This window comes from Ranitomeya variabilis, chromosome 3 (assembly GCF_051348905.1).
Source record: "Ranitomeya variabilis isolate aRanVar5 chromosome 3, aRanVar5.hap1, whole genome shotgun sequence".
NCBI lineage: Eukaryota > Metazoa > Chordata > Amphibia > Anura > Dendrobatidae > Ranitomeya > Ranitomeya variabilis.
Window position 1 is genome coordinate 523692087 of NC_135234.1, and position 26227 is coordinate 523718313.

Below are 26227 nucleotides of genomic sequence, written 5' to 3' on the forward strand. Positions count from 1 at the left end.
TGTCATGTAGTTGAGTATATTAATGAGCGCTGTATAACCCCACCACTGATTGGCAGCTTTCTGTATATACTGTGCATAGGTAGAAAGGGGCCAATCAAAGGTGTTGGTAGGGTTTTACAGAGTTCAACATACAAGACTGGTAGACCTGCAGCAGATAAAAGGGATTTTATCAAAATAGCAAGCAGTCTAGTAAGTGATACATCACTGGAATCAGTCTCTCTCCCTACATCATGCTGGTCTCCGATGCGGTAGCAAAATTTTGGTGACAGATGAAGAAATGGATCCTACTTGCAATGGAAATCTCAATCTGTCCGACTCATTAGTTGTTTCAGACAGATGCCAAATAACTTTTCATACAATTTTATGATCTGGCCCTGGACCATTGCCTGGAAGAAAAATGTGAAAAATCTAATGCTATTATACATGTAAAGTATAAAGTGATGGTGAGGAAACATGGATGCATGTAAATGAAATCCCAGTCAGCTAAACCCAAGACCACAGCTATAACCACTTTTTACCATTGACGCTATAGGGATCCATCCTTATTCAGATTTGTAGACCTTATATAATCATATACAAAAATATAAGCCTCTGCTAAAACTAGTTTTTTTTTTTTAACCTGTGAAACACTTTCTACCAGAAAAAGAAATCCACATTTGTGCAGCCTCCAATTAACCCAATCACTGCCTTGAGCCATTACTGAGAACTGGTGATAACATCTATGATCATCACTTACCACATTGGAGCACCGATAGGACAGGAGGAATCGGGTCAATCAGCCCCGTCTGCTCTGAATGATGCATCTTAGACCGACATTCTCAAACAGTGCTGTGCTTTTGTACATTTATTTTCATTATGATTTACAAGGCTTTTGATTATTAGACAAAAATAGCATACAATAACTAAATATAAAGAAAGAGTAAAAATAAAGAAAAATAGAGAACAACCAAAATTCTATATATGAAAGAGCATAGTGTTACCAGAGATATCTGCACATTACCAAAAAAAAATCTCTGCGTCGAGCTCAAGAAAGTTTCTTTTTGTCAGGCAAAACTTGAGTCCCTTTCATTCTAATCATGTCTCGGCTGAAAACAGGCAGAAATGGCTTCGTGCAACCAGGAGTTTAGCTCAAACAGTTCTCAGAACAAGAATTAGGGGCTTATATTATACAGTGCACTTACTGCCACTGAAAGAGACTTTTCAAGTTTTCTTAAGAATTTTTATGTCTACACACTTATTGCTGAGGTGGGAAGAAAGGAGGCTGTGGGCAGGGGTAACCGGATGGTTGAGTTGGGTAAGGTGCCTGACCAGCCTGTGGTTGGTATAGGTAAGGGGGCATGGTTTGGCCATACATGTATGGATTATAGCCAACAGGCATAGGCATACCATAATACCCTGTGTATCCTGGGTAGGTCGGGAATGGGGGACCCTGTGCCTGGGATGGTACAGTGCCCGTAGGAGGCTGTACAGGTGCTGGAGCAGTGGCACCTCCTAGGGCAGGGTTCACATTCTGAGCTACACTAAAAGGGACAGGAGCACTTGTGGGGACCGCTGGAGGAGGAGGACGTGGTGGAGGCTGCTTGTTGGTGTAGACAGTCCTTGGAGCTGGTGTTGGAAGGCTCGATGTGCCACCAGCAGCTGCAGACGATGAAGCAGCAGTCTGGTAACTTGGTACAGCGGGCATTGATGGAGCGCTTGGCTCTCTTGCAATACTTTGCTGCAAATCTTTCAGTAACTCATCTCTTTCAGTTTTCCGGGCAAATACAATATCACTGCATTTACCCTGGAATTTCAGCAGGATTTCTGTCAGGTCGTTGTAAAATTTGGTTCCCTCCCTCAGATTAGCTACAAGTTCGATGTAACTATCATGGCCGGCAGCTAGTTTTTTCAAGACTTCTTCTCTTAAGTTGGCCTCACTGTTTGACTGCTTCATCTTGGAAAACTCCTGGTGAGACACTTGAATTTGACCAATCAGCTCCTCCTGCTTGCTCAGGTTCTTCTGCACTCGGTCTGTGTAGCCTCCATAGATTCTGTCAAGCTCAGTCACTGATAAAGCTTCTTCATTGATGGCTCCATCTTGTGACAAAGCAGTGAGAAACTTGGTTGTCATGTCAAAATTAACAGATTTTATATCATTCTCTAGTTGCTCCCTCTCCTTCTTTACATCGTCTAACTGGGCCAGCAGAGACTTCAGGGCGATGACCACCTCACTGCCCTGCATGGTTTTTGCAGGGTTGGCAGAAGGAATGGACGCATTGAGATCGGCTTCTCCCTTACACAGGATTGCGATGGCTTCACGCTGAAACTGATAACGGTCTTTCACTTGTGCATCTGCTGCAATGGCTTTATCCAAGATATTATGCAGGTTGGCGCCTTCACTTCTCAGAGGCTTGTACAGTTCAATAGAAGGCGTTCTTTGCCACCTTTCTTTGAATTTTGATTTCAGTTCATTATCGGTCGCCTCTTCCTCATCCAGAAACTTAAGCGATGCTTCCAGAATTTCTTTGTTTCGCAGGAGCAGCTCTGGAAGGTCTCTGATTAGTTGATCAATGGTCTGGATCCCACCTTGCTCAATCACAGCCTTTGATTTCTGTAAAATAGACTGAGGTATACTGTCACCAGAAACATCTTCGATGGCAGCAGGAAGATTCAGAGAGGCAAGAACCCCATTACATAAAGTGGTGGCATCTCTCATCCTGGCAATGGTGCCGTTGATCAGATCGGCCTTTCTCTGGTTATAAAGACTCATTGACTGTTGTACAGACACAGGTACCATCTTCTCAAACAGGTCTGTGTACTTCTGGCTCATAGGGACGGAGACAGGAGTGGGTTTCACAAGAGGAGCTTTTCCGATAGGATCAAGATCTTTGAGGTCTGGGACTCTGTCGTGGTAGATAAAGTCGTTGTCTTTTTTGGCGGCTGTCAGTGCTCGTTGGATTTTGTCAGACAGATCCTTAACAGTGATGTATTCATCGTACCTGGAGGTGACAGTCTTCACCAGATCGGCGGCATGCTGTAACCTGCTGATCTCCTCCCCAAACTTCTTCTGCTGCTTGGCCAGGACCGACTGGTGGTAGTCCGCATGGGCCTGCATGAGACAGTGCTTGGCAGCCAGCACCGGGAACACCTCCTTGGGCAGCACATCTTTGTACTGACACTGCTTGAAGGCATCTCCATAGAAGTCAGCAGCTTGGTTGGCCAGCTTGGCTATGATGGCATCCTTCATCTTGTCTCTGGTGGCTTTGAGGAAGAAGACCTCCTGGGCCTGGGCCAGCATGATGACGCTCAGGGTGCCCATGGTGTCGGGGGAGATGTCCACAGTGGGGTCCCGGCTGAGGGAGGACAGCACGGTGTCCTTGATGTGGGAGAAGGCCCCGCTGGCCAGCTGGTAGTACCGGGAGGCCGCCTTCAGGGCCTCGTCGTTGTCCAGGTTCTGCTCGGAGGCGATCTGACTGGCCAGGGCCCCGACGTTGAAGAGCACGCAGGTCTTCTCGTAGCCCAGGCTGGGCAGGCTGAGCTTCACCGAGCCGCCGAACAGGGAGCCCTTGTCAAACGCGTCCTTCCAGGTGAAGCTGAGGCACAGCTGGCCGTCCGCCCACGGGAACTTGGGCTCCACGGAGCAGAGCTGGTCGTAGTAGCGCATGACGGCCTCCAGCGAGCTGTCGTGCTTGTCCTGCGGCCTCCCCACCGCGCTCCGCCGCAGCTTGTGCAGCTCGTCCACCGCCCGCACGTACTCGGCCTGCTCCTCCCCGCTCGGGTACGTGTTCGCGATGAACTTGGTGAGCGGCTTCACCAGGTCGGTGTCCGACGTCTTCTTCAGGGGCACAGAGATGAAGGCGGCCATGGCTGCACCGCGTCCTGCAGGAGACTAGGGTTCCTCAGTATCGGCCGCTGTTTCCGGGTGCCGCCTCCCGCGCTGCTCGGTCACACGGTGAGTGAGTCACCTGCAAGAGAGTGCACTGTCATTTCCTGCTGCCTGTCACAGTGCTGCCGTGTGCTAGCCCCGCCCGCCCGCTGCACATACGTACTGGGAGCAAGATGTCAGCGGGGTCCCCGGCGGCAATGAGGCGCTAATATGCGGGCGCGCACATCCTGGGGAGGAGGAGCCTGTGAAGAGAGGGGCGGAGCCAGGGCGGGCGGGGAGGAGCCGTGCCGGGAGGGGCGGGGCGCCATGAGTCAAACAACTTCCTGAACTTCCCAGCTTCTCCTAAAGTTGTGCACAAGTGTGAGGAGCAGTGTGAGGAGCAGCGCGGACCCGCTATGTGCTGCCGGCCGCCCCGCCACCCCGGCCCGCCACAGGCCGCGCACTAGGGCCCCGGAGCGAGCGCCTCCGCCATGATGAAGAAGCCGGACGTGAAGGTGGTGCTCCTGGGGGACATGAACGTGGGCAAGACGTCCCTGCTGCACCGCTACATGGAGCGCAGGTTCGCGGACACGGTCAGCACGGTCGGCGGAGCCTTCTACCTGAAGCAGTGGGGGCCCTACAACATCTCCATCTGGGACACTGCAGGTAACGGCGGCGGCGACCCCCAGTGCTGGCAGCGCCCCCCAGTGCAGACCCCCTGTGCAGGCAGCGCCCCCCCAGTGTAGGCAGCCCCCCCAGTGCAGGCAGCGGACCTACCCCCCCCCGGGCCAATCCCCAGCTCAGGCAGCCCCCCCAGTGCTGACACCACCCCTCAGTGCAGACCCCCAGTGCAGGCAGCACCCCCCCAGTGCTGACCCCTAGTGCAGGCAGCCCCCGTGCACACCGCACCCCTATGTAGGGCCTCATTCCGACAGTGTCCGTTTTTATGATCAGTTTTCTTTGCAAAAAAAACCCCGAATCCTGCTGGCGGTTTCTCTGCTTTCCGTGTCTTGGAGCGACCGGATCCGTTATGTTTCTCACTGACATGGTCCAAATCCGAGCTGTCCCTGTGATTTGGTCGGAGCCCTGGCTCCACATAGCACAGGGTCATGTGACCGGCCCCCTAGACTGTATTAGGTGGGTGCCGTATCCGAGATGACCGCGGAGCGCCATTAGTGGGGTCCTGGCGGATCCTACGCGGGTGATGATTATTATGCACGGGTCAGCAGGCTGTATACGGCTGGTGCTGGCCCCACTGCGGGGGATCAGGCGATCTAAGGGATCGCTCGGAACACAAAGCGCCCTCCGTCATTTATCGTCAGTCCTACAGTGACTCGTCTTATTCTACTTTTTTATCTATAAATATCAATGTTTATAACGTGTAATTTCCACATGGAGCCAAGAAAATCTCTGTAAGGCTACTGTCACACTTCGGGTTTTTGCCATCAGGCACAGTCCGGTGAGTTTTGAAAAAAAACGGATACTTTTTTTCCGCCGGATCTGTTTTTTTTTCAGTTGTATTAGCGCCGAATTGCAACAGATGGCCACACGTTTCATCTGTTTTTTGCCGGATCTGTCAAAAATTATGTTTGCAGCTGATGGAGAAAATGTACAGAGGAACGCTCAGCGACGGTTCCGGTGATAAACGGATGAAACTGAGTTGTGAAGTGATGAATCCGGCGACCGATTCCGGTATGTTTACACTGAGCATGCCCCGTAGCTTCATTTTCCATTCTGGAGAGTCTTTCCCCAAACTCTATGCCCAGTAAACAAAACGGATCCATTAAAAAAACGGATCCGGCGCATCAGTTTTTCACAATTTGCATCGGATCCTTTTTTTTTTTTCAATAATAGCCGGATTGCGCCTGAAGGCAAAAAACTGATGCATGAAAGTAGCCTAAGATGCAGATATTGTCACTTCCCCGCACACTGGTTGTAATCTCAGGCAAATGAAGACACTGAGGCCTCCTTCATGGATCCATAATAATCTATGGTGCTATTCACATGATCATGTTTTTTTGCGGACCGTCTGTCTGTACAAAACTCACCGAGACATGTCCATTTTTCTCTGGTATGACGCATTAAAATATCCAGTACAAGTCTGTGGGTCCATGAAAACCCATCTAGCACATGGAATCGCGTCCGTGTACCATCCGTGTGTAATACTGCAAAGTGTACGAGAAGCTTTAATATTTATTTATCCATGAAAAACACTTGATGGTAAAAATTGACACACGGACAAGACACTGATGACACCGACACCGTGAGGCCTAAGTGACCTCTGCCCCCTCTCTGCCTTTGCACAATACAAAAAAATAACATCAAAGCTGAGTTCCCCATAACGTTCCTCCCATTGGCCGCTCATAGACCTTCCAGTAAGGTTATGTGCACATGTCCAGTTATAAGAGCGGATCCAGCAGCAAGCCGTTACCAAAAATGTTCCAGATTCAACCTTTTTTGTCCAGCGAAAAAAAAACAAAACTTATTTCAGCTGAACCTGTTATTTTTCTTTCTAACATTCTCATCTATGGGAAACGGATCAGTTAATTACAGTAGCCACCTGCTCTTCTTTCCTTTTGATAATGTTGTTTTTTTTGCTGACTGGATCAGATTAAATTGGAACCGAACACATGGCTATTTAATTGATCCAGTTTCCATAGACTTTAGTGTTAAAATGGATCCAGTTGAAATCTATTTTTTTTTTTTTTTTTTTTTTCTGCACAACATTTTTCTTACCAGATTACTGCTGAGTCAGTTCTAACTGATGATTACTGGACATGTGCTTTAATCATCAACAGGTATCTGTGAAGAAGACCCACTGATCTCTGTAAGAAGACAATATGTGACTCTTTATCAGTGACTTCCCCCAGCTATTATCTCTAGCCATTGTGACTGTGAGTCTCCAAACAATACCCCATGGCATGATACAGCTGTAAGGCCATGTGCACACGTTGCGGATTTCTTGCAGAAATTTCCTGAAGAAAACCGGAAATTTTCTGCAAGAAATCCGCATTTTTTTTTTTGCGTTTTTTTTCCGTTTTTTTTAGCATTCTGCAAGCGTAATTAGCTTGCAGAATGCTAAAGTTTTCCAAGCGTTCTGTAGCATCGCTTGGAAAACTGACTGACAAGTTGGTCACACTTGTCAAACATACTGTTTGACAAGTGTGACCAACTTTTTACTATAGATGCAGCTTATGCAGCATCTATAGTAAAAGATAGAATGTTTAAAAATAATTAAAAAAAAAAAAAAATGCTTATACTCACCCAGACATCTCATAAGCGGCGTCCGTTCGTCTTCCTATAGCTGGTCTGTGCGCACAGGACCTTCCGTGATGTCACGGTCACGTGAGCGGTCACATGACCGCTCACGACCAATCACAGGACAGTGACGTCATCGGCAAGGTCCTTCGCCGCACATCAGCTACAGGAACCGAACGGCAGCGTGCAGCGGTGAGGCGGGAACACTGCGCGGGACATCGAGGGTGAGTATAGGACTATTTTTTATTTTATTTCTTATTTTTTGACCAGTTATATGGTGCCCAGTGCGTGGAGGAGAGTCTCCTCTCCTCCACCCTGGGTACCAACCGCACATAATCTGCTTACTTCCCGCATGGTGTGCACAGCCCCGTGCGGGAAGTAAGCAGATCAATGGACTCCTAGGTGTGCGGAATCCCTGCAATTCCGCATTTTTAATGAACATGTTGTTTTTTTTTCCGCTATGCGATTTTTTCGCGGAAAAAATCGCAACATTTGCACAAAAAATGCGGAATACCTTGTAAATAATAGGAGGCATATGTTAGCGTTTTTTTCGCGTTTTTATCACGTTTTTATAGCAAAAAAACGCTAAAAATCCTGAACGTGTGCACATGGCCTAGCCGTCTCACATAGCGAGATCGCTAGCGAGATCGCTGCTGAGTCACAAGTTTTGTGACGCAACAGCGACCTCAGTAGCGATCTCGCTATGTGTGACACGTACCAGCGATCAGGCCCCTGCTGTGAGATCGCTGGTCGTGTCGGAATGGCCTGGACCTTTTTTTGGTCGTTGAGGTCCCACTGACATCGCTGAATCGGTGTGTGAGACACGGATTCAGCGATGTCTTCACTGGTAACCAGGGTAAACATCGGGTTACTAAGCTCAGGGCCGCGCTTAGTAACCCGATGTTTACCCTGGTTACCATCGTAAATGTAAAAAAAAACAAACAGTACATACTCACATTCCGGTGTCCGTCAGATCCCTTGCCGTCTGCTTCCCGTACTGACTGACTGCCGGCCGGAAAGTGAAAGCAGATCACAGCGGTGACGTCACCGCTCTGCTGTTAGGGCCGGCGCTCAGTCAGTGCAGGAAGCGGACGCCGGGGGACGCGAAGGTGAGTATGTACTGTTTGTTATTTTACATTTTACACTGGTAACCAGGGTAAACATCGGGTTACGAAGCTCGGCCCTGCGCTTAGCAACCCGATGTTTACCCTGGTTACCTGGGGACCTCGGCATCGTTGGTCGCTGGAGAGCGGTCTGTGTGACAGCTCTCCAGCGACCACACAACGACTAAACAGCGACGCTGCAGCGATCGGCATCGTTGTGTGTATCGCTGCAGCGTCGCTATGTGTGACGGGGCCTTAAGGGATCCCTCCTCAGGAGGCTTCTCAATGGGGCAGCAGTGGAGGAGGGTGTTGTCCCATTGTACTATTCATTTGGGAACACAATGCTGTGATACCCCCCCACCGATATGTGACCACCACTTGGGGTCCCTGTCCTCAAGATAGATACAGATCCCACCTGTGTCCCTGCATCAGGCATTTAATACATATCCTGTTCTATATCAGCAAACGGAGTGGATGTTTCCTGGCACCAGCTCTTCATACTAGAGGGATTATTTTCCCACATGCGGAACATATCGGCCAAATGCAGAAACAATTGGTGGTGCGCACCTTCGTGATCCATCAGCGTCATTCAAGTAGGAAACTAGAAAAATAGTGCTTACCAAATTCTTGCAAAAATACGTTTCTTCAATCTCTTGGGATACAAACATGCCAACAGGCAGGGAGATGGGACAGCGTGCCTAATCTCCCTGTCTGTTGGCATATTTGTATCGATAAAGGATTAAAGAAACTTATTTTTGCAAGAATTTGGTAAGCGCTATTTTTCTAGTTTCCTACTTGAATATCCTGTTACATAGTTAATGTTCCACTAATGAGTAATGTTGGATAGAAAAAAAAAAAAATAGATATATAAATATATATGTTTTTCAAAGTAGTATGTATATGTGATATATATTTATACAGCGCATGAACTAGCACATTGATGTGCAGTGATCAGCGTGTTGTCTGTATTTTACACATGGGCCAATTCCAGGTGGTGTACGGACATTGTGGGTTTTCCATGGAATCCGTTTTAGGTGCAACGCCTAAAACTGCACTTGTGTGTGCCAACAATAGCAGTAATCCAGCTTTCTGAATGTTATTTTTTAGTTGTATACTTAGTGAATGTTTTACCTCCTGCCTGCAGATTAGATGCTGATGAATGCAAATAACGAGTCCCTCACCCCGTACTGTAGTCTTCCAGACGTTGCCTGAAGTGATCTCCTGGTGCAGGCTTTGTGCTGTTCTAGATGTCAATACTTGTCTATTCCACATGTACCTTACCTGCTCCATCATGAGACCGTGCTGCCGCATACTATGCCTTTTGCTCTATAAAACATTGTCACATGTCAAAATTTCCATTTATTGTGCAACCAAAATGCAGAAGTAGCTGGGTCACGTCAGCTCATCTTTTGTGGGATGCAAAATCATCACTTGCTTTTATAGTTATGACTGATTAAGAAATGTGCATTCATGGCTTTTCGGGAAACGTGTAAATGAGATTCTTATCTTGAAGACAGCTCTGGGTTACACAGTATGACTGCCATGGGAATCCAAGTCTCACCAGTAGGGTTTTGAATTTAGACATAGTAATTTTCCTCTGATGCCGAGTCTTGTAGTATTTATCGCTTATTAAAAATTAGACTTGCATGAACAGCAATACTTTTGTCTTGTCCCTCCATGTGCCAATATACAGTGGGTACAGAAAGTATTCGGACCCCTTTCAATCTTTCACTCTGTTTCATTGCAGCTATTTGGTAAATTCAAAAAAGTTAATTTTTTTCTCATTAATGTACACTCTGCACCCCATCTTGACTGAAAAAAACAAACAAATGTAAAAATGTTTGCAAATTTATTAAAAAAGAAAAACTGAAATATCACATGGTCATAAGTATTCAGACCCTTTGCTCAGTATTGAGTAGAAGCACCTTTTGAGCTAGTACAGCCATGAGTCGTCTTGGGAATGATGCAACAAGTTTTTCACACCTGGATTTGGGGATCCTCTGCCATTCTTCCTTGCAGATCCTCTCCAGATCCCTCAGGTTGGATGGTAAACGTTGGTGGACAGCCATTTTTAGGTCTCTCCAGAGATGCTCAATTGGGTTTAGGTCTGGGCTCTGGCTGGGCCAGTCAAGAATGGTCACATAGTTGTTCTGAAGCCACTCCTTTGCTATTTTAGCTGTGTGCTTAGGGTCATTGTATTGTTGGAAGATGAACCTTCGGCCAAGTCTGAGGTCCAGAGCACTCTGGAGGAGGATTTCATCCAGGATATCTCTGTACTTGGCCGCATTCATGTTTCCTTCAATGACAACCAGACATCCAGTCATGCAGCTGAAAAACACCCCAATAGCTTGATGCTGCCACCACCATGTTTCACTGTTGAGATTGTATTGGCAGGTGATGAGCAGTGCCTGGTTTTCTGCACACATACTGCTTAGAATTATGACCAAAAAGGTCTATCTTCGTCTCATCAGACCAGAGAATCTTATTTCTCATAGTCTGGGAGTCCTTCATGTTGTTTTTTTTTTTTTTTTTTTTAACAAACTCTGGGCCTTCATATGTCTTGCACTGAGGAGAGCCTTCCGTCAGGCCACTCTGCCATAAAGGCCCGACTGGTGGAGGGCTGCAGTGATAGTTGACTTTGTGGAACTTTCTCCCTACTGCATCTCTGGAGCTCAGCCACAGTGATCTTGGGGTTCTTCTTCTATGTCTCTCACCAAGGCTCTTCTCCCACGATTTCTCGGTTTGTGTGGATGGCCAGGTCTAGGAAGACTTCTGGCGGTCCCAAACTACTTCATAGGAAATATTCTATCGCACCATATGACAAGAAAATGTATATTACCAAATAGTATACTATATAGAGTGTATAGCTTCTTTAATAACCTGTTACATGTGTTCATTCTTGTCATGACAAGCGGGCACCAGAGGCAGACACTGCACTGTCCGGTTACGTGCCTCCTGGACAGCTGGACGCCATCTGTTGTGGATACTCAGATGCAGAATAGTTGCACCTTAACCCTGGAGGGTATTTTCCCTCTCTGCTATTTTATATATGTATCTTTATTCACATTACTAATAATTCTGCAACTGAATGGAGTTGTTTGGCAGAAAACACATGAATTTCATCATGCCCCATTTTTTTTTGGGGGGGGGGGGTGTCACAGGAAGTTCTGCAGCAATATCTGACATGACAGTACAGTAAGAGGGTTTAAACGCACTTTGTGTCATAAAAATCCTACATGCTGCACTGGAAGCCATGGAAGAAATCTAAGGCTGAACCTCTGGCTTTTGCTGCTGACCGTAAGGGGAACCTGTCATGTCCTTTTTGTGTTCTATACTCGCCCCCAGTATGGTGGTAGTGGTGTAATGTGCATCACTAACATTGTTTTCTGAAAGAATATCTCCCAGTAGATGTGTTAAAAAAACAAACAAGAAAACACACTTTATATCATTAGCAGATTGCATCAAATACCTTTTTAGCTTGACATGTTCCTGTTCAAAATTGGCAACAGTTGTGTGCGCCTCTTTGGAAATAAAAGGACACAGCTGAACAGAGGCAAGACGGAGTCCAGAGTAACCACATTTAGCATCCACATGTTTGGCATTTCTGCAATGATGAGAGCAAGCCTAATTTACAGGTGCATGTCTCCAGAAGAACTAGATGGGCATAATGTACTGGTCACCACAACGTATTGGTCTCTACAACAGCAGATTTGCAGTTTTCACTCAGGAACATCCACTGCTTCTTGATTCTGGAAAACACCCATGGGGTCAAATAATTACTACACCTGTAGATAGATTCCCAAAGGGGTATAATTTCTGAAATGGGGTGACTTGAAGGGGGGGTATTCTGCTCTGCTAGCACTTGGGGGATCTATTTATGGACTCTGCAAACTATTCTATGAAAATCTGCACACTAAGAGGCAAATAGCGCTCTGTCCCTCCTGAGTCTCGCCGTATGACTAAGCAGCACCGTACAGCCACATACGGGGTATTTCTACGTTCAGCGAAATTGTGTAACACATTTTTGTGCCATTTTTACCTACAGTATTTCCCTTCTGAAAATGTAAAATCTCGGGTTAAAACTAAATATTTGTGGTTAAAATGTAGTTATTTTTTTCTTCACTGCCCAATGGTATACAATTCTTTGACACATCCGTGGTGTCAATATGATCACTGCACCCCCTAGATGAATTCATTAAGAGGTGTAGCTTATAAAATGGGGTCACTTATGGGGGGGGGGTTCTGCTGTTCCGGCACCTCTGGGGCTCTCCCAGTGGGTCATAGAAACCCTAATACCATAATAGTAAAATCTGCACTATAATATGGCGCTCCTGAGCTTTCCACTGTGCCTGAAAAGTAATTTCTGATTACATGTAGGGTAATGGTGCACTCAGGAGAAATTGCACAACAAACAGACGCCCATTTTTTCCTATTAGCCCTTAGAAAAATTAAAAACTTGGGGCTAAAACATTTAAGGGTTAAAAGTCATTATTCTTTCTTCACCTCCCAATGGTATAACATTTTGTGAGACACATGTGGTGTCAACATGCTCACTGTACCCCTAGATGAATTTGTTTGGGGATGTAGTTTGTAAAATGGGGGGGTTGCTGATGTTTTAGCACCTCAAGGGCTCTGTCAATGTGGCATGGCATCCTCAAACCATTCCAGCAAAATCTCAACTCCAATATGATGTTTCTTCCCTTCTGAGCTTTGGACCACACATGGGGTATCTGCCTACTCATGAGAAATTGCAGAACAAATTTTGGGCTCCATTTTCTGTTGCTATCCTTGTGAAAATGAAAATAACTGGGGGCTAAACAACATTTTTGTGGGGAAAATGTTTGTTTTTATTTTCACAGCTGTACTTTGTAAAATTCTGTGAAGCACCTGATGGTTCAGGGTGCTCACCACACAGCTAGTTTCCAAAATGGGGTCACTTGTGTTTATTTTCACTGTTTAGGCACATCATTGGGCTCTCCTAATGCAACATGACGTCCTCTCTCCATTCCAGCAATTTTTTGCATTTGAAAAGTCAAATGATGCTTCTTCCCTTTCGTGCCCTGCCAAAGCGGTAGTTTTCCCCCCACATATGGTGTTTTGGCTTACCCAAGAGAAATTGCACAACAACTTTTTGGCTTCCATTTTCTCCTGTTAACTTTGTAAAAATGTAAACACATTTGAGGCTACAGTAACATTTTACTCTTTTGTAAAAAAAAAAAAATTACCTCCACATTGCATTAATTCCTGTGAAGCACCTGCAGAGTTAACAAACTTCTTGGATGTAGTTTTCAGCGGTTTGAGGGATACAGTTTTTAGAATTGTCACTTTGGGGTATTGTGTGTCCTAGGTGCCCCAAATTCACTTCAAATTTGATCCCGAAAAAAAACAAACAAACGTTTTGTACATTTTATTGGAAAATGGTAAAATCGACTATCAACTTTTAACCCTTATAAATTCCTAATAAAAGAAATTGATAAAAAAAAATGATGCAGATGTAAAGTAGACATGTGGTACATGTCATTTAACTATTTTGGGTGACATAAGTCTGGTTTAAGGGCACAAAACTTAAAAGTTTAAATATTTCTAAATTTTCACCACATTTCTTGGAATCAGTGGGGCCTGTTGACGCTTTTCGGAGTTATTACTAAATAAACTGACATTGGTCTTTCACCTGCTCATTATCATCGGTGGCTATTGCAGGCGCACTTTGCTCTGCCCTAACTAATGTGCTCCTGGGAAACCTCATTCTGGCTCCTTTTTCGCCATAATGTATTTCCGTCATTTGTTAATAAGTTTTGGTGTTTTTTTTAATTCACATCTTTTCACCTTTAACCCTCCACTATTAATCTACTACCTTTCAGTGGTGAGCATTTATGTGAATATTCCAACCAACGCATTCTCGGTAGAGCAGGGACTAAGCAGCTTCTGAAACGGACATCACTGATGACGCTCCTTTTCAGTGTGGGGGCAGAGGCTACGGCACTAACCACAGTATTAGAAAAGAAATTAGATTATGACAAGATAAGCATGTAGAATTAAAATAAACTTTTGTTTTTGTAGCACCCCTTTAAAACAGATGCCAGCAGTGTAAGGGTATGTTCCTACGGTCAGTAAACGCTGCGGGTTGGATGCTACGTACATCCACAGCGGCCATATGTTACAGCATAGTGGTGTGCTTTTCAAAAATCCCATGTCCACTATGCATGCATTGACGCCCGCTGCTGACCCGCGGAGACGGACATGCGGCACGTCTTTCCAGACCGCAGCATGTCAATTTATCCCATACATTGTATTGGACACGTTGATTCCACACGGTTCAGTGACCACATGCGGATTCACCTGCGTTCAAAAGCCGGCAGCACTTTGGCCGCAGCGGACATGTGCTGCGTCCAAAGCGTTGCCGATTACTGACCGTGGGGACGTAGCCTAATATAGCCAGCGTCAGACATGTATGGATAGAACTCTGCTCCTGAGCCCTTTGCACACAATCCTTTACATGTACGTGTCATTTTGCGTTGAATTTAGAGAAACCACTTGTTGAGCTATTTCCATAGTTCTTGTTTGTTTGATTTATTGTGAAACAAAGTTTGTAAATTTTGCTAATAAACCTAATTTACAATGGGGGTTAAATATTAATTGGAATTGTGTGTGTCGGAGTAATCTGTCTAAAAGGTGTGCAGAAAATATAAATGGTTATTCAGGACTATGGGACTTATTGACTACTACTTTTCTGTATTACTCTTTGAGTCTAAGCTTTCTTTTTCCTTGTGAGTTGTCCCCCACCCTTCTTCCTCAGTAGTAGTAGCAGCAGCAGGCTTCCTCTTGTACTCCTCACCTGTACGCTGTATCTGTGCACCCCCTGTTCAGCAGGAGGCTACACGGAACCAGACACTGGTATAACCACACACCAGCACACGAGGTCGGTATGCACCACAGATGCTCAATACTTGCAGATCAAGGAGCATGTTTTTCTTGGTTACTGTGTCCGTTTTCTTTGCCGATGTGTCTACTTGTCTTACCTTTCATGTATTGTTCCTTACTGATCAAGTTGCATAGTGTTTAAGTTTTAATATCCGTGGCCATCTTGATTGAGTTCTGCATTTTAGTGTGATTTTAATACTGAATTGAAATGGTTGAGAACTTTAGAAGGATCAAGCAGTGGGGGGAACGGGTCTAAAATTTTGGATGTTAATTCAGCCATGCGCTCACAGAGCGCTCTTTGGCAGCCATATACGTCTTGGGCTGCCCTCACACTAGCAGTATCTGGTCAGTATTTTATATCAGTATGTGTAAGCCAAAACCAGGAGTGGGTGATAAATACAGAAGTGGTGCATATGTTTCTATTATACTTTTCCTCTAATTGTTCCACTCCTGGTTTTGGCTTACAAATACTGATGTAAAATACTGACCAAATACTGCTAGTGTGACGGCAGCCTAATACAACCTCTAACCATGTCAGGTTAGTCCTCTCACCGCCTCTATCTGGCTTATGAACTTACCGAATTTACTGAATATTAGCTCCCTATTAGAATAATAGACGTGATCAAAGGTCTCATGCATCGGGTGATTATAGATGACATTGTTTCTTTAAAGGGAACCTGTTACCTCGTTTTGCCGCTATAAGGCCATGTGCACACGTTAAGTATTTTTCGCGTTTTTTTCGCGTTTTTTTGCTATAAAAACGTGATAAAAACGCGAAAAAAATGCTTACATATGCCTCCTATTATTTTAAGTGTATTCCGCATTTTTTGTGCAAATGTAGCCTTTTTTTCCGCAAAAAAATTGCATCGCACAAAAAAAGCAACATGTTCATTAAAATGCGGAATTGCAGGGGATTCCGCACACCTAGGGGTCCATTGATCTGCTTACTTCCCGCACGGGGCTGTGCCCACGATGCGGGAAGTAAGCAGATCATATGCGGTTGGTACCCAGGGTGGAGGAGACTCTCCTCCACGCACTGGGCACCATATAAGTGGTCATAAAAAAAGAATTAAAATAAAAAACAGTCCTATACTCACCCTCGATGTCTTCCCGCCTCCACTGCATGCTGTCGCTTCGGTTCCTGTAGCTGATGTGCGGCGAAGGACCTTGCCGATGACGTCACTGTCCTGTGATTGGTCGTGAGCGGTCATGTGACCGCTCACGTGACCGTGACGTCACGGAAGGTCCTGTGCGCACACGCCAGCTATAGAAAGAGGAACGGACGCCTCTGAGGAGATGTCTGGGTGAGTATAAGCATTTTTTTATTTTTTTTATTATTTTTAAACATTCTATCTTTTACTATAGATGCTGCATAAGCTGCATCTATAGTAAAAAGTTGGTCACACTTGTCAAACGCTATGTTTGACAAGTGTGACCAACCTGTCAGTCAGTTTTCCAAGCGATGCTACAGATCGCTTGGAAAACTTTAGCATTCTGCAAGCTAATTACGCTTGCAGAATGCTAAAAAAACGCGAAAAAAACGGAAAAAAACACACAAAAAAAATGTGGATTTCTTGCAGAAAATTTCCGGTTTTCTTCAGGAAATTTCTGCAAGAAATCCGCAACGTGTGCACATACCCTAAGATGAGGCCATTGCCTTTCAGGCCTTATCTACAGTTTACTATAATGCTGTAGATAAGCCCCCGGTCCAACCTGCAAGTGAAGAAAAATAAGTTATGTTATACTCACCTTCGGGGTGGTCTGGTGACGCTGCCCTCCTGCTTCTTTATTGCTCCCCGGCATCGGCGCTCCTGCGCTGGCGTACTGATTTGCCCTGTTGAGGGCAGAGCAAAGTACTTTACTCTGCCCTCAACAGGGCAAATCAGTACGCCAGCGCAGGAGCGCCGATGCCGGGGAGCGAAGAAGAAGCAGGAGGGCGGCATCGCAAGAAGATGGGAGGCGCTGGACCTGTGACACCCATCGGACCGGGTGAGTATAATAAAACTTATTTTTCTTCACATTCAGGTCAGACCGGGGGCTTATCTACAGCATTGTAGAATGCTGTAGATAAGCCCTGAAAGGCGGTGGCCGCATCTTATAGCGGCAAAACGAGGTGACAGGTTCTCTTTAATTGTTAGTCCCCTTTAGGAGTAAAGATGGTACCCTAAAATGTCAGACATCCTGGTACTGTTACACAAAACGATTTACCAACGATCACGACCAGCGATACGACCTGGCCGTGATCGTTGGTAAGTCGTTGTGTGGTCGCTGGAGAGCTGTCACACAGACGGCTCTCCAGCGACCAACGATGCCGAAGTCCCCGGGTAACCAGGGTAAACATCGGGTTACTAAGCGCAGGGCCGCGCTTAGTAACCCGATGTTTACCCTGGTTACCATCGTAATTGTGAAAAAAAACAAACAGTACATACTCACATTCCGGTGTCCGTCAGGTCCCTAGCCGTCTGCTTCCCGCACTGACTGAGTGCCGGCCGTAAAGTGAAAGCAGAGCACAGCGGTGCGCTTAGTAACCCGATGTTTACCCTGGTTACAAGCGAACGCATCGCTGGATCGGTGTCACACACACCGATCCAGCGATGACAGCGGGAGATCAGCGACGAAATAAAGTTCCAAACGATCTGCTACGACGTACGATTCTCAGCGGGGTCCCTGATCGCTGCTGCGTGTCAGACACAGCGATATCGCTGTAACGTCACGGATCATACCGTCGTAGCGACAAAAGTCCCACTGTGAGACGGTACCCTTAGACTCTATGCACAACTCGCTGAGACAGACTTCTGATAGAGGTTTACTATCTATCACATGCCTTGTTCCTTGCATTACGATATAGATATGGCCCATTCCTCCTAATGCCCCTGCAAGGCAGTTATGGATGGCTGGACACCTACATGCCTGGGATTTTCTGGTAGATGGTAACAGTCAGTACGTAGGGTAGCATGCCGATCACCAATGCTGATTGTGCTTATTCCAGAACATTAGCATTACCCCATGCTGTGGCCCATAGTCTATTATTAAGTGTATCCTGCTATACTGACATGCTTTATGCTGCTCACATGTTCCACATTCCTGCTCTTCCCACTGCTATAAAATTCTACATCCCACTGACATATTTGAGCAATGGCTGCTTTGTTACCGCTGTCGTTATTTTGGATGCAGGACTGGAATTATAATAAAGGCTGAAATGTGAATTTACCACTTGAGGGTTTGGGTTCAGTGTTCCTTTCACTAAGTTAGAGACCCCGGATCTCCAGTAATGCTTTTTTAACTAGTACTGTAATTCATTGTAGGGTTTTGAGCCCATGTTCCGCATTAACCCCAGTATGGGATTTGAGGACTATATTATTTAAATTCTAAAAGCCCATTTATTCTGCATGACTATTGTGAAGTTTTCCTGGGAACACTGCTGGCGATCACCTGACTAATGAGCAAAACGTTTGTTCATCGTGGTTTGCATGAAAGATCGTTATTCTGGGTAGCTGTGTGTACACAGGACTTGTGCTGCCGAGAAGATCATTCATTATGTGGTCTGCCTGTGTAAACAGGAACTAAATGACGGCTGACTGGTAATTATTTACAGATCGATGATCGTTTTAACTTTGGCTCCTATTTCGGTTAGTCTCCATTACTGAAGTCCCCCATATTTTTATTTTTTTAAACTGTGGAACGTTTTAGTTTGTCAAGTATAACAAGTAAGTGCGGTATACAAGTGTTAGCAGTCTGCGCTACCCAACCCGGGTGTATAACTGCGAGGTGTGCAACCTTACTACATGGATATCTAAATATTTGCTCATCTATAGTTTTAAGTTTCTCTGCAGATGGCTGTTTGTATTGGAATGGGGTTTCCATCATCTTTCCATTCAGAACGTGCACAGGGGTCGGGAGAGAAGGCTGGCCATACACATTTGTTTGACTTTCTGCTGAAAGTTGTCTGTTTTCTTGGAGATGAGGCTAGCTGCATACTGCGGCACAAGAGCGTAGTTGCATGTGCTCTTGTGCCCATCTGAAAAGAGGGACACTGCCACAAAGGAGGGCACAGGTTTTTGATCTTTGTCTTGTAATGAATAGTTTTCTTCATCGGCACTTTTCACACCAGTTTTTCAAGGATTTAGACTGATGTCCCAGATGGAAGCCAGCAAAGACTGCTGATCGCTGTGTAGGTCACATTCACTCGATAAGCAGAGGGCATTTAAGATATTATTTGTACCTAATATTTCCATTACTTTGCCACAAAAACTTTAATTCTGGGAAACTGTTTCATTTGGCTTCAGGCTCTATGACTCAATGTCAAGATTTGTTTACCTGTGGGCTCTCGGAGAAATATTTGGAGCCATGGCATTTTCACAGATCCACAAACATACCTGCATGTGTCAGTTAACTATTGATTTCTGCCTGGATGAAACGATATACAGTGGGTACGGAAAGTACTCATACCCCTTTAGATTTCAGTTTTTCTTTTTTATTAAATTTTTAAAAATTTCTGCATTTGTTTTTTTCAGTAAAGATGGGGGTACAGAGTGTACATTAATGTGGAAAAAAAAGATCTTTCTTGAATTAACCAAATGGCTGCAATGAAACAGTGAAAAATTTAAAGGGGTCTGAATACTTTCCACACCCACTGTATGTTAAGGCTTTCCATTCACATTAGATAGCAGTTAGCCACATGCTCGTTTTTCAACAAAAAAGCCTTGTTTTTTTTATACTTTGGTAGTGTTTATATTGTCTCCTCCCAAATAATGCATTACCCAAAACATCAGGGCTGTGGAGTCGGAGTCGTGGAGTCAGTTAGTTTTGGTTGGAGTCGGTAGAAATGTACCGACTCAGACTCCAGCTTAAAAAAAATGTATTAATATTTCATAATTGAACTTTCATATGAATTTTATAAATGCTACTCAAATATATATGTTCTATCAAACTATGAACAACAGTGATAAGCAGTTCTGCTGGAGATAGAGACATTTCTTAAGGTACCTTCACACTAAGCGACTTTCCAACGAGAACGACAGCGATCCGTGACGTTGCAGCGTCCTGGATAGCGATCTCGTTGTGTTTGACACGCAGCAGCGATCAGGATCCCGCTGTGATATCGCTGGTCGGAGCTAGAAGTCCAGAACTTTATTTCGTCGCTGGATCACCCACTGCCATCGCTGGATCGGTGTGTGTGACACGCTTGTAACCAGAGTAAACATCGGGTTACTAAGCACAGGGCCGCGCTTAGTAACCTGATGTTTACCCTGGTTACCATTGTAAATGTAAAAAAAAAAACACTACATACTCCCCTTCTGATGTCTGTCACGTCCCTCGCCGTCAGCTTCCCGCACTGACGGCGAGGGACGTGACAGACATCAGAAGGTGAGTATGTACTGTTTTTTTTTTTTTTTTACATTTACAATGGTAACCAGGGTAAACATCGGGTTACTAAGCGCTGCGCTTAGTAACCCGATGTTTACCCTGGTTACCCGGGGACTTCGGCATCGTTGGTCGCTGGAGAGCTGTCTGTGTGACACAACAACTTACCAACGATCACGGCCAGGTCGTATCGCTGGTCGTGATCGTTGGTACATCGTTTAGTGTAACGGTACCTTTACTTCTTGTGTGTCACTGTTCTCCACTGCCCTTATCTAATCTTCTACTTGGTTAACCTCATGCTGCCCCAACCCCCCTACTTACAATGTATGAAACTGAAAGTGAAAATGTGTTGCAAATTCTTAGTAGTAAAGCTCCTCCTCTAGACTAGATGTTTACTAGGTGTGCGTCTTCCAAGCATCTCACAGCTGCTACTAAGAAGAGGAAGAATGTAAGAAGTATTATCCTTTCAACAAACTTTGCATCAGTTAACTGTGAGTACATGAGGAATAACAGTATTACTGACCACTATATCAGTTGTACGACCTGGCAATAATTTTGTACAATTGTTTTTAGGAAAAACAATTGTCATTTGGATTGTGAATGCAGAATTAAAAACCTGCGAATGTCAAAGAAGCGTCACATTAAATCAGCTGTATTTGAACATTTCACTATCACTCAAGATAGAAAACATTATGTCTGTCAGTGTATGACAAATGATCCAGACGAAAACAAATGCTGTGAAGCCAAGATCAGTGCATATTCAGGCAAAGATAAAAATGCTCCTACCAGAGCTTCTAATCTAAAGAGACATTTACAGCGCTTTCATCCAGAAGTACTGAAAGCAGTGGATGAGAAAGACTGCATCCAAACCAATGAACCAGTGCCCAGCTCTTCCAGCCAAACAAAGGAGCAAAGAACTTTGCAGCCATCAGTTGCAAGATATTTTGTCAGTGACAAAGTTACCGTGACAATGACAGTAGATACATTTAAAAAACAGATCATAGAGCTTGTTGTAAAGGATAGTGTGCCCATTTCATTATTTTCACGACCAGCTTTTGTGTCTGAATGGGGAAATGGCCCTCAAGTTTGGTGTTTCTCTGGAGAGAGAGAGAGTATTAGAAAATTAGTAATCGAAGAAGCTTTTAAAAAAAACTCTCAAGGGACGCTTTCTGTTTCTTAAAATGGATGTGAACTATTTTGCCATCAATGTCCGATTTGTTTGTGACAAAAATGAAATAGTTACCAAGACATTGGCAGTAAAAGACACCAAAGCTCATCACACCAGTGAGTTTCTCCAGGTCTTGGTGGAAAAGGTTCTGCAAGACTATGAACTTAAAAAAGAGCAAGTTCTTTCTGTCGTAACTGCCAATGCTTCAAATATGATAAGTACTATTCAGCTATGAATGAGAGTAATGATGGTGACCAGCAGCTAGAAGAACATTCTGGGTCCATAGACACAGAAATGTTTAAAATAGAGGAACACAGTATTGTAACGGAGGAGTAAACTGAAGTTGCCTCAGATGAACAGCAACATGATAGTTTAGATGATCTTGTTGAAACTGTGTCAATACGTTCTTTCATCACATGCGCTGTGTTGTGCATACGCTACAGCTGGCTATAAGACAGTCTGCAAGAAGGACATGCTGCTGCACTGATTGGCAAGGTGAGAAAATTGGCTACTGTTGCCAGAACCCCTAAAGTTGACTCAGTTTTGAAGAGACGTGCTGGAAAAGGGGCAATTATTGATCAAGCCACACGATGGGGCAGTACTGACTTAATGATTCAGCGCTTGGTTGAACTGAAAACCTTTCTTGTAGACATGGCTAACCCTCAACTGACGCTAAATGAAAGTCAGTGGAATCAGGTGACTGAGCTGGAAAAATTGCTAGAGCACCCATTTTCAGTGACTAAAAAATTACAAGCAGAGGACTTAACTCCAGGTATTTTCTTAAAGGAGTGGAAGAACCTGATGTTTCGCCTGTCCCAAAGAGGAGGGTTAATTGCAAGTGGCATTGCTACATCAATGAAACGGAGAGAGGAGCTACTATTACAAAATAACATTCTTTTGGCAACTGTTTATGTAGACCCAATGCATCGGATTCTTCTAGATGATCAACAGCTAACTAAAAGGAAAAGAAGCTCTGTTTGAAATAGCAGTAAGGATGAAAGGGTTGCAGAACAGTCAGGAGGAACAAGAAGAATTTGGTCATCCTGCCACATCTTCACCCTCATCAACTGATGAAGACTTTAATTTAAAAAATATTTGGATCACAAGGACCGTGCAAAGCGTTCCCGCATAGAAGAAGAGTCATCCCCATCAAAGAACACAGCCAGTACATTTCAGCAGAATTTTTCATGTGCACTAAAAGAAATTGAGAAATTTGACCGTTCATCAAAAATAACAGTGCAACAAGGGATTCCTCTGTATCCTGACATTGTCAGAGATGTTGCCCGAGTGGTTACTGCTTTGCCACCAACCCAAGTTAGTGTAGAGAGGTTGTTCTCTGCTCTCAAAATAGATCAGATTTGAGGGCATCCATGAAGGAGGATCTGTTAGAGGCAATACTTTTTCTGAGGACAAATTTATAGATTTCTTCTTATTAACTGCAGAACAGTGTTTATTGCATATTTACTTACAAGAGTTTAGAACAGTTTATAAAAGTTCTTTGCTATATTCTAATTGTATTCTAATAAATATAGTTTTTGCTCTAAGTGGTCTGATTACTTATATGATGGTGAGAAACTGAATAAGCACTATGTTAATATTTTACAACAGTAAATTTATTGTTACGAACTGGCCATTTATGAAGGAGTCGGAGTCGGATAAAATCCAGGAGTCGGGAGTCGCAACTGTGGCTTACCGACTCCACAGCCCTGCAAAGCATAGCATATTGTGTTAAAAAAAAAAAAAAATCTCCAAAATACTTTATCTAACAAATTCCAGCATTTTAGCTCCCCAAAATACAAAAACAGCCAAATTTTGCTTGAGCTTTAAAGTGTAACTATTGTTTTAATTGTTTCTCTTAAATCAGTAGTACACATGAAAATAAGCAACTTTGTAACATATTTTATAAGGGAAATCTGCTTCTTCGCCAGCACTGATATTCTCACATCTCTGGTAAAATCTTTATTCAATGAAGACCGTTACTTACATTACTGAGATTGGAGGTGAATTACTACTGACAACATTCTATGTAATAGCGAGGAGGAGGATGGATGAGCTGGAGGCAGAGCTCTTCTCCCATCCTCCCATCTACATAGAACCTTACTGTATCAGTAGTAACTCACCTCCTATCTCAATGGACAATGAAAAATTAGATTGGAAATACCATCATGCCCATAAAGACAAAAGTATTTTAGGATTGATGCCTTTTATGGGCTAACCATTGGTAAACCAGCCTGACGAAGGCGTCTCCGGGCTCTAAAAGCCTGCAAATATAATTTTTCGGGTTAGCCTATAAAGGAATCTCACTTATAATATGTTTGTCGTTTTTTGGGACATAAAAGTATTTTCATCAATCTCCTATCTCAGAAATGTAAATATCTGTCTTCACGGAATACAGATTTACCCTGGAATTGAGAATGATCAGGCCTGGTGGAGAAAGAAGCGGGCTTCTCCCATAAAATATATTACAAAGTTGCCTATTTTCATACATACTATTGATTTTACATTTTTATATAAAAAAAAATAAAGTGTGCAAACCCTACTTAGTATATTGTGGGTGTATTGTACAGAATAAGCCTGTTTTGTCACTTACCTCTCGTGTCTCCCCTATTCCCTCATAGCTTGTGAGCAGCAGGGCCCTCATTTCTCCTGGTGTCTGAGTTGTTTCTTCTGTAATATCTTTATTGTCTACAAGGCCCCTCTAAAACTGTGCTTCGGAATATGTTGGCGCTGTAAAAGTGAATTGCTATAGTTATAAAATGACGGTGACTCTTCAGGTTTTGTTGACTTGTAATGGATTTAAAATGTGAAAATGAAGCAATTTTCTTTAAGGTTTTCTCATATGCTGTACAGGTCTATGTCACATAACACACAGGAAAAAAAACTCCCCTTGGAGCTAGTTCAGCAGCTTTCTGAATGGTTTCCTTGTAGTGAAACTGCTGACCCTCCTAGTGACGTAACTGAGAAAGTGCAAGAACGTTGTGACCTATGTCTTCCCGACACTTATCATGTTTCCTTTCTGTTTTAGGGAGAGAACAGTTCCATGGCTTGGGCTCTTTGTACTGCAGGTCGGCCTCCGCGATCATCTTCACCTATGACGTGTGTCACCGGCAGAGTCTCGTGGAGCTTGAGGACAGATTCTTGGGCCTGACGGACACAGCCAGTGATGACTGCATCTTCGCTGTAGTGGGGAACAAGATCGACCTCACTGATGAACATGAAGCAGAAAGAGAATTCGGGGGAGATGCGGCTCGTAAGGGTAGTGCTTCTAAGCTTCGCAAACAGGTTTCTACCGAAGATGCTATTGCTCTGTACAAAAGAATCATCAAGTATAAAATGGTAGATGAGATCCATGCTCCAGCCGCAGACAAGATGTGCTTTGAAACCAGCGCCAAGACTGGACACAATGTTGATTTCCTGTTTGATAGCGTCTTTAACATGGTTATACCACTGATTGTGAAGAAGAAAGCAGGTGGACCGGATGATACAGTGAATCTCACACAGAATCATCACGAGAAAAAGACTAAAAGTGGCTGCTGTTAGTCAGGTCTCCTGCATTTCTTCTAAGACTATGATCGTACTGCACAACTGTTTTACTTTCACATAACTGCCTTAGTAAAAAAATTAAAATAAAAACCCAAAACTGGATTTTGCACAGAAAAAGCCTTACTAAACGACTACCTACTAGTTTGGAATAAATCTATTGCTTCCTTCAGCAGTTAATTTATTCCACATCACGTCCAAAGGATTAGTTCAAACATTCTGTTTTAGTGTTCATTTCATAGCTCACACATTTTTAGTACATTTATTTATTAGATTCAGCTGATTTTCAACTTCATTAAAAATGTGTGACTTGATTCAATAATCATTCACTTTATAGAATCAATTCATTTATTTATATTTGAGCAAAATACTTTTGAAAAATGAATTGTCGATCCAAGAAAGCTCTGTCCATAATGGGTGTTTATTTAAAAACAAAACAAAAAAAAAGCAATACATGTACGATGACTGTTCCGTATGCTATGAGTGTATATACACGTATTATGTATAATATGTGGGGGGGGGGGGGGAAGTAACTTATGATCATCATTGTTGATGCGATTTGTCGCTAACCTATATCAATTACTGACCTGATATTAAAATTCTAAATTTTCTTACTTCTATTTTTATGTTCAGTTTATTTTTGTTAATAACTAGATGGAGGCCCGATGCGATCGCATCAGGGGGCGGTAATGTCACGATGGGGGCAGGCTTTGCAGCGTTGAGAATCTCTTTCCCCCCCCCACGTGCTCTGTCTCTCACACCTGTGGCTTTCCCTCTCCCCCATCGGCTGTCTTCTCCTCTCATGTCATCTCTTCTTTGACCTGCGTACGTAGTTTCGTTCGTGGGAAAACCCCTTTAATGTGACGGTCTTCCTCTGCCTGTAGACACGTCGCCCATCTGCCGCCAGGATCAGCAGATTGATTCACTGCGCCTTCGTGGAATTCGCGCAGGCGCAGTAAATCAGAACGCCGCCATCTTTGTGCAGGCAGATAGCGGCGGTCACATTAAAACTGTGCATGCGCTCCTGTA

General features: G+C 44.1%; 2 protein-coding genes across 2 annotated transcripts; one reads left to right on the forward strand and one right to left on the reverse strand.

The window, feature by feature from the left end:
- Positions 1-829: 829 nt before the first annotated feature.
- On the reverse strand, positions 830-4095 carry PDCD6IP (programmed cell death 6 interacting protein). The gene is made up of 2 exons (XM_077297011.1): positions 4029-4095; positions 830-3944 (listed from the first exon to the last, which is right to left on the reverse strand). Exon 2 carries the CDS (start codon positions 3842-3844, stop codon positions 1235-1237), a length of 2610 nt encoding a protein of 869 aa, XP_077153126.1. The 5' UTR covers positions 3845-3944; positions 4029-4095; the 3' UTR covers positions 830-1234.
- Positions 4096-4189: 94 nt separating this feature from the next.
- On the forward strand, positions 4190-25811 carry RAB20 (RAB20, member RAS oncogene family). Its single transcript, XM_077297012.1, has 2 exons — positions 4190-4510; positions 24684-25811. The coding sequence occupies exons 1-2, from the start codon at positions 4336-4338 to the stop codon at positions 25196-25198; spliced, it is 690 nt and encodes a 229-aa protein (XP_077153127.1). The 5' UTR covers positions 4190-4335; the 3' UTR covers positions 25199-25811.
- The last annotated feature ends 416 nt before the right edge of the window (positions 25812-26227 follow it).

Excerpts from the sequence above, each read along its gene's own strand:
- PDCD6IP (XM_077297011.1), bottom strand. The coding sequence starts at position 3,844 with ATGGCCGCCTTCATCTCTGTGCCCCTGAAGAAGACGTCGGACACCGAC.
- RAB20 (XM_077297012.1), top strand. The coding sequence starts at position 4,336 with ATGATGAAGAAGCCGGACGTGAAGGTGGTGCTCCTGGGGGACATGAAC. Across the intron at positions 4,511-24,683 it reads CTCCATCTGGGACACTGCAG|GGAGAGAACAGTTCCATGGC; the intron begins GTAACGGCGGCG and ends TTTCTGTTTTAG.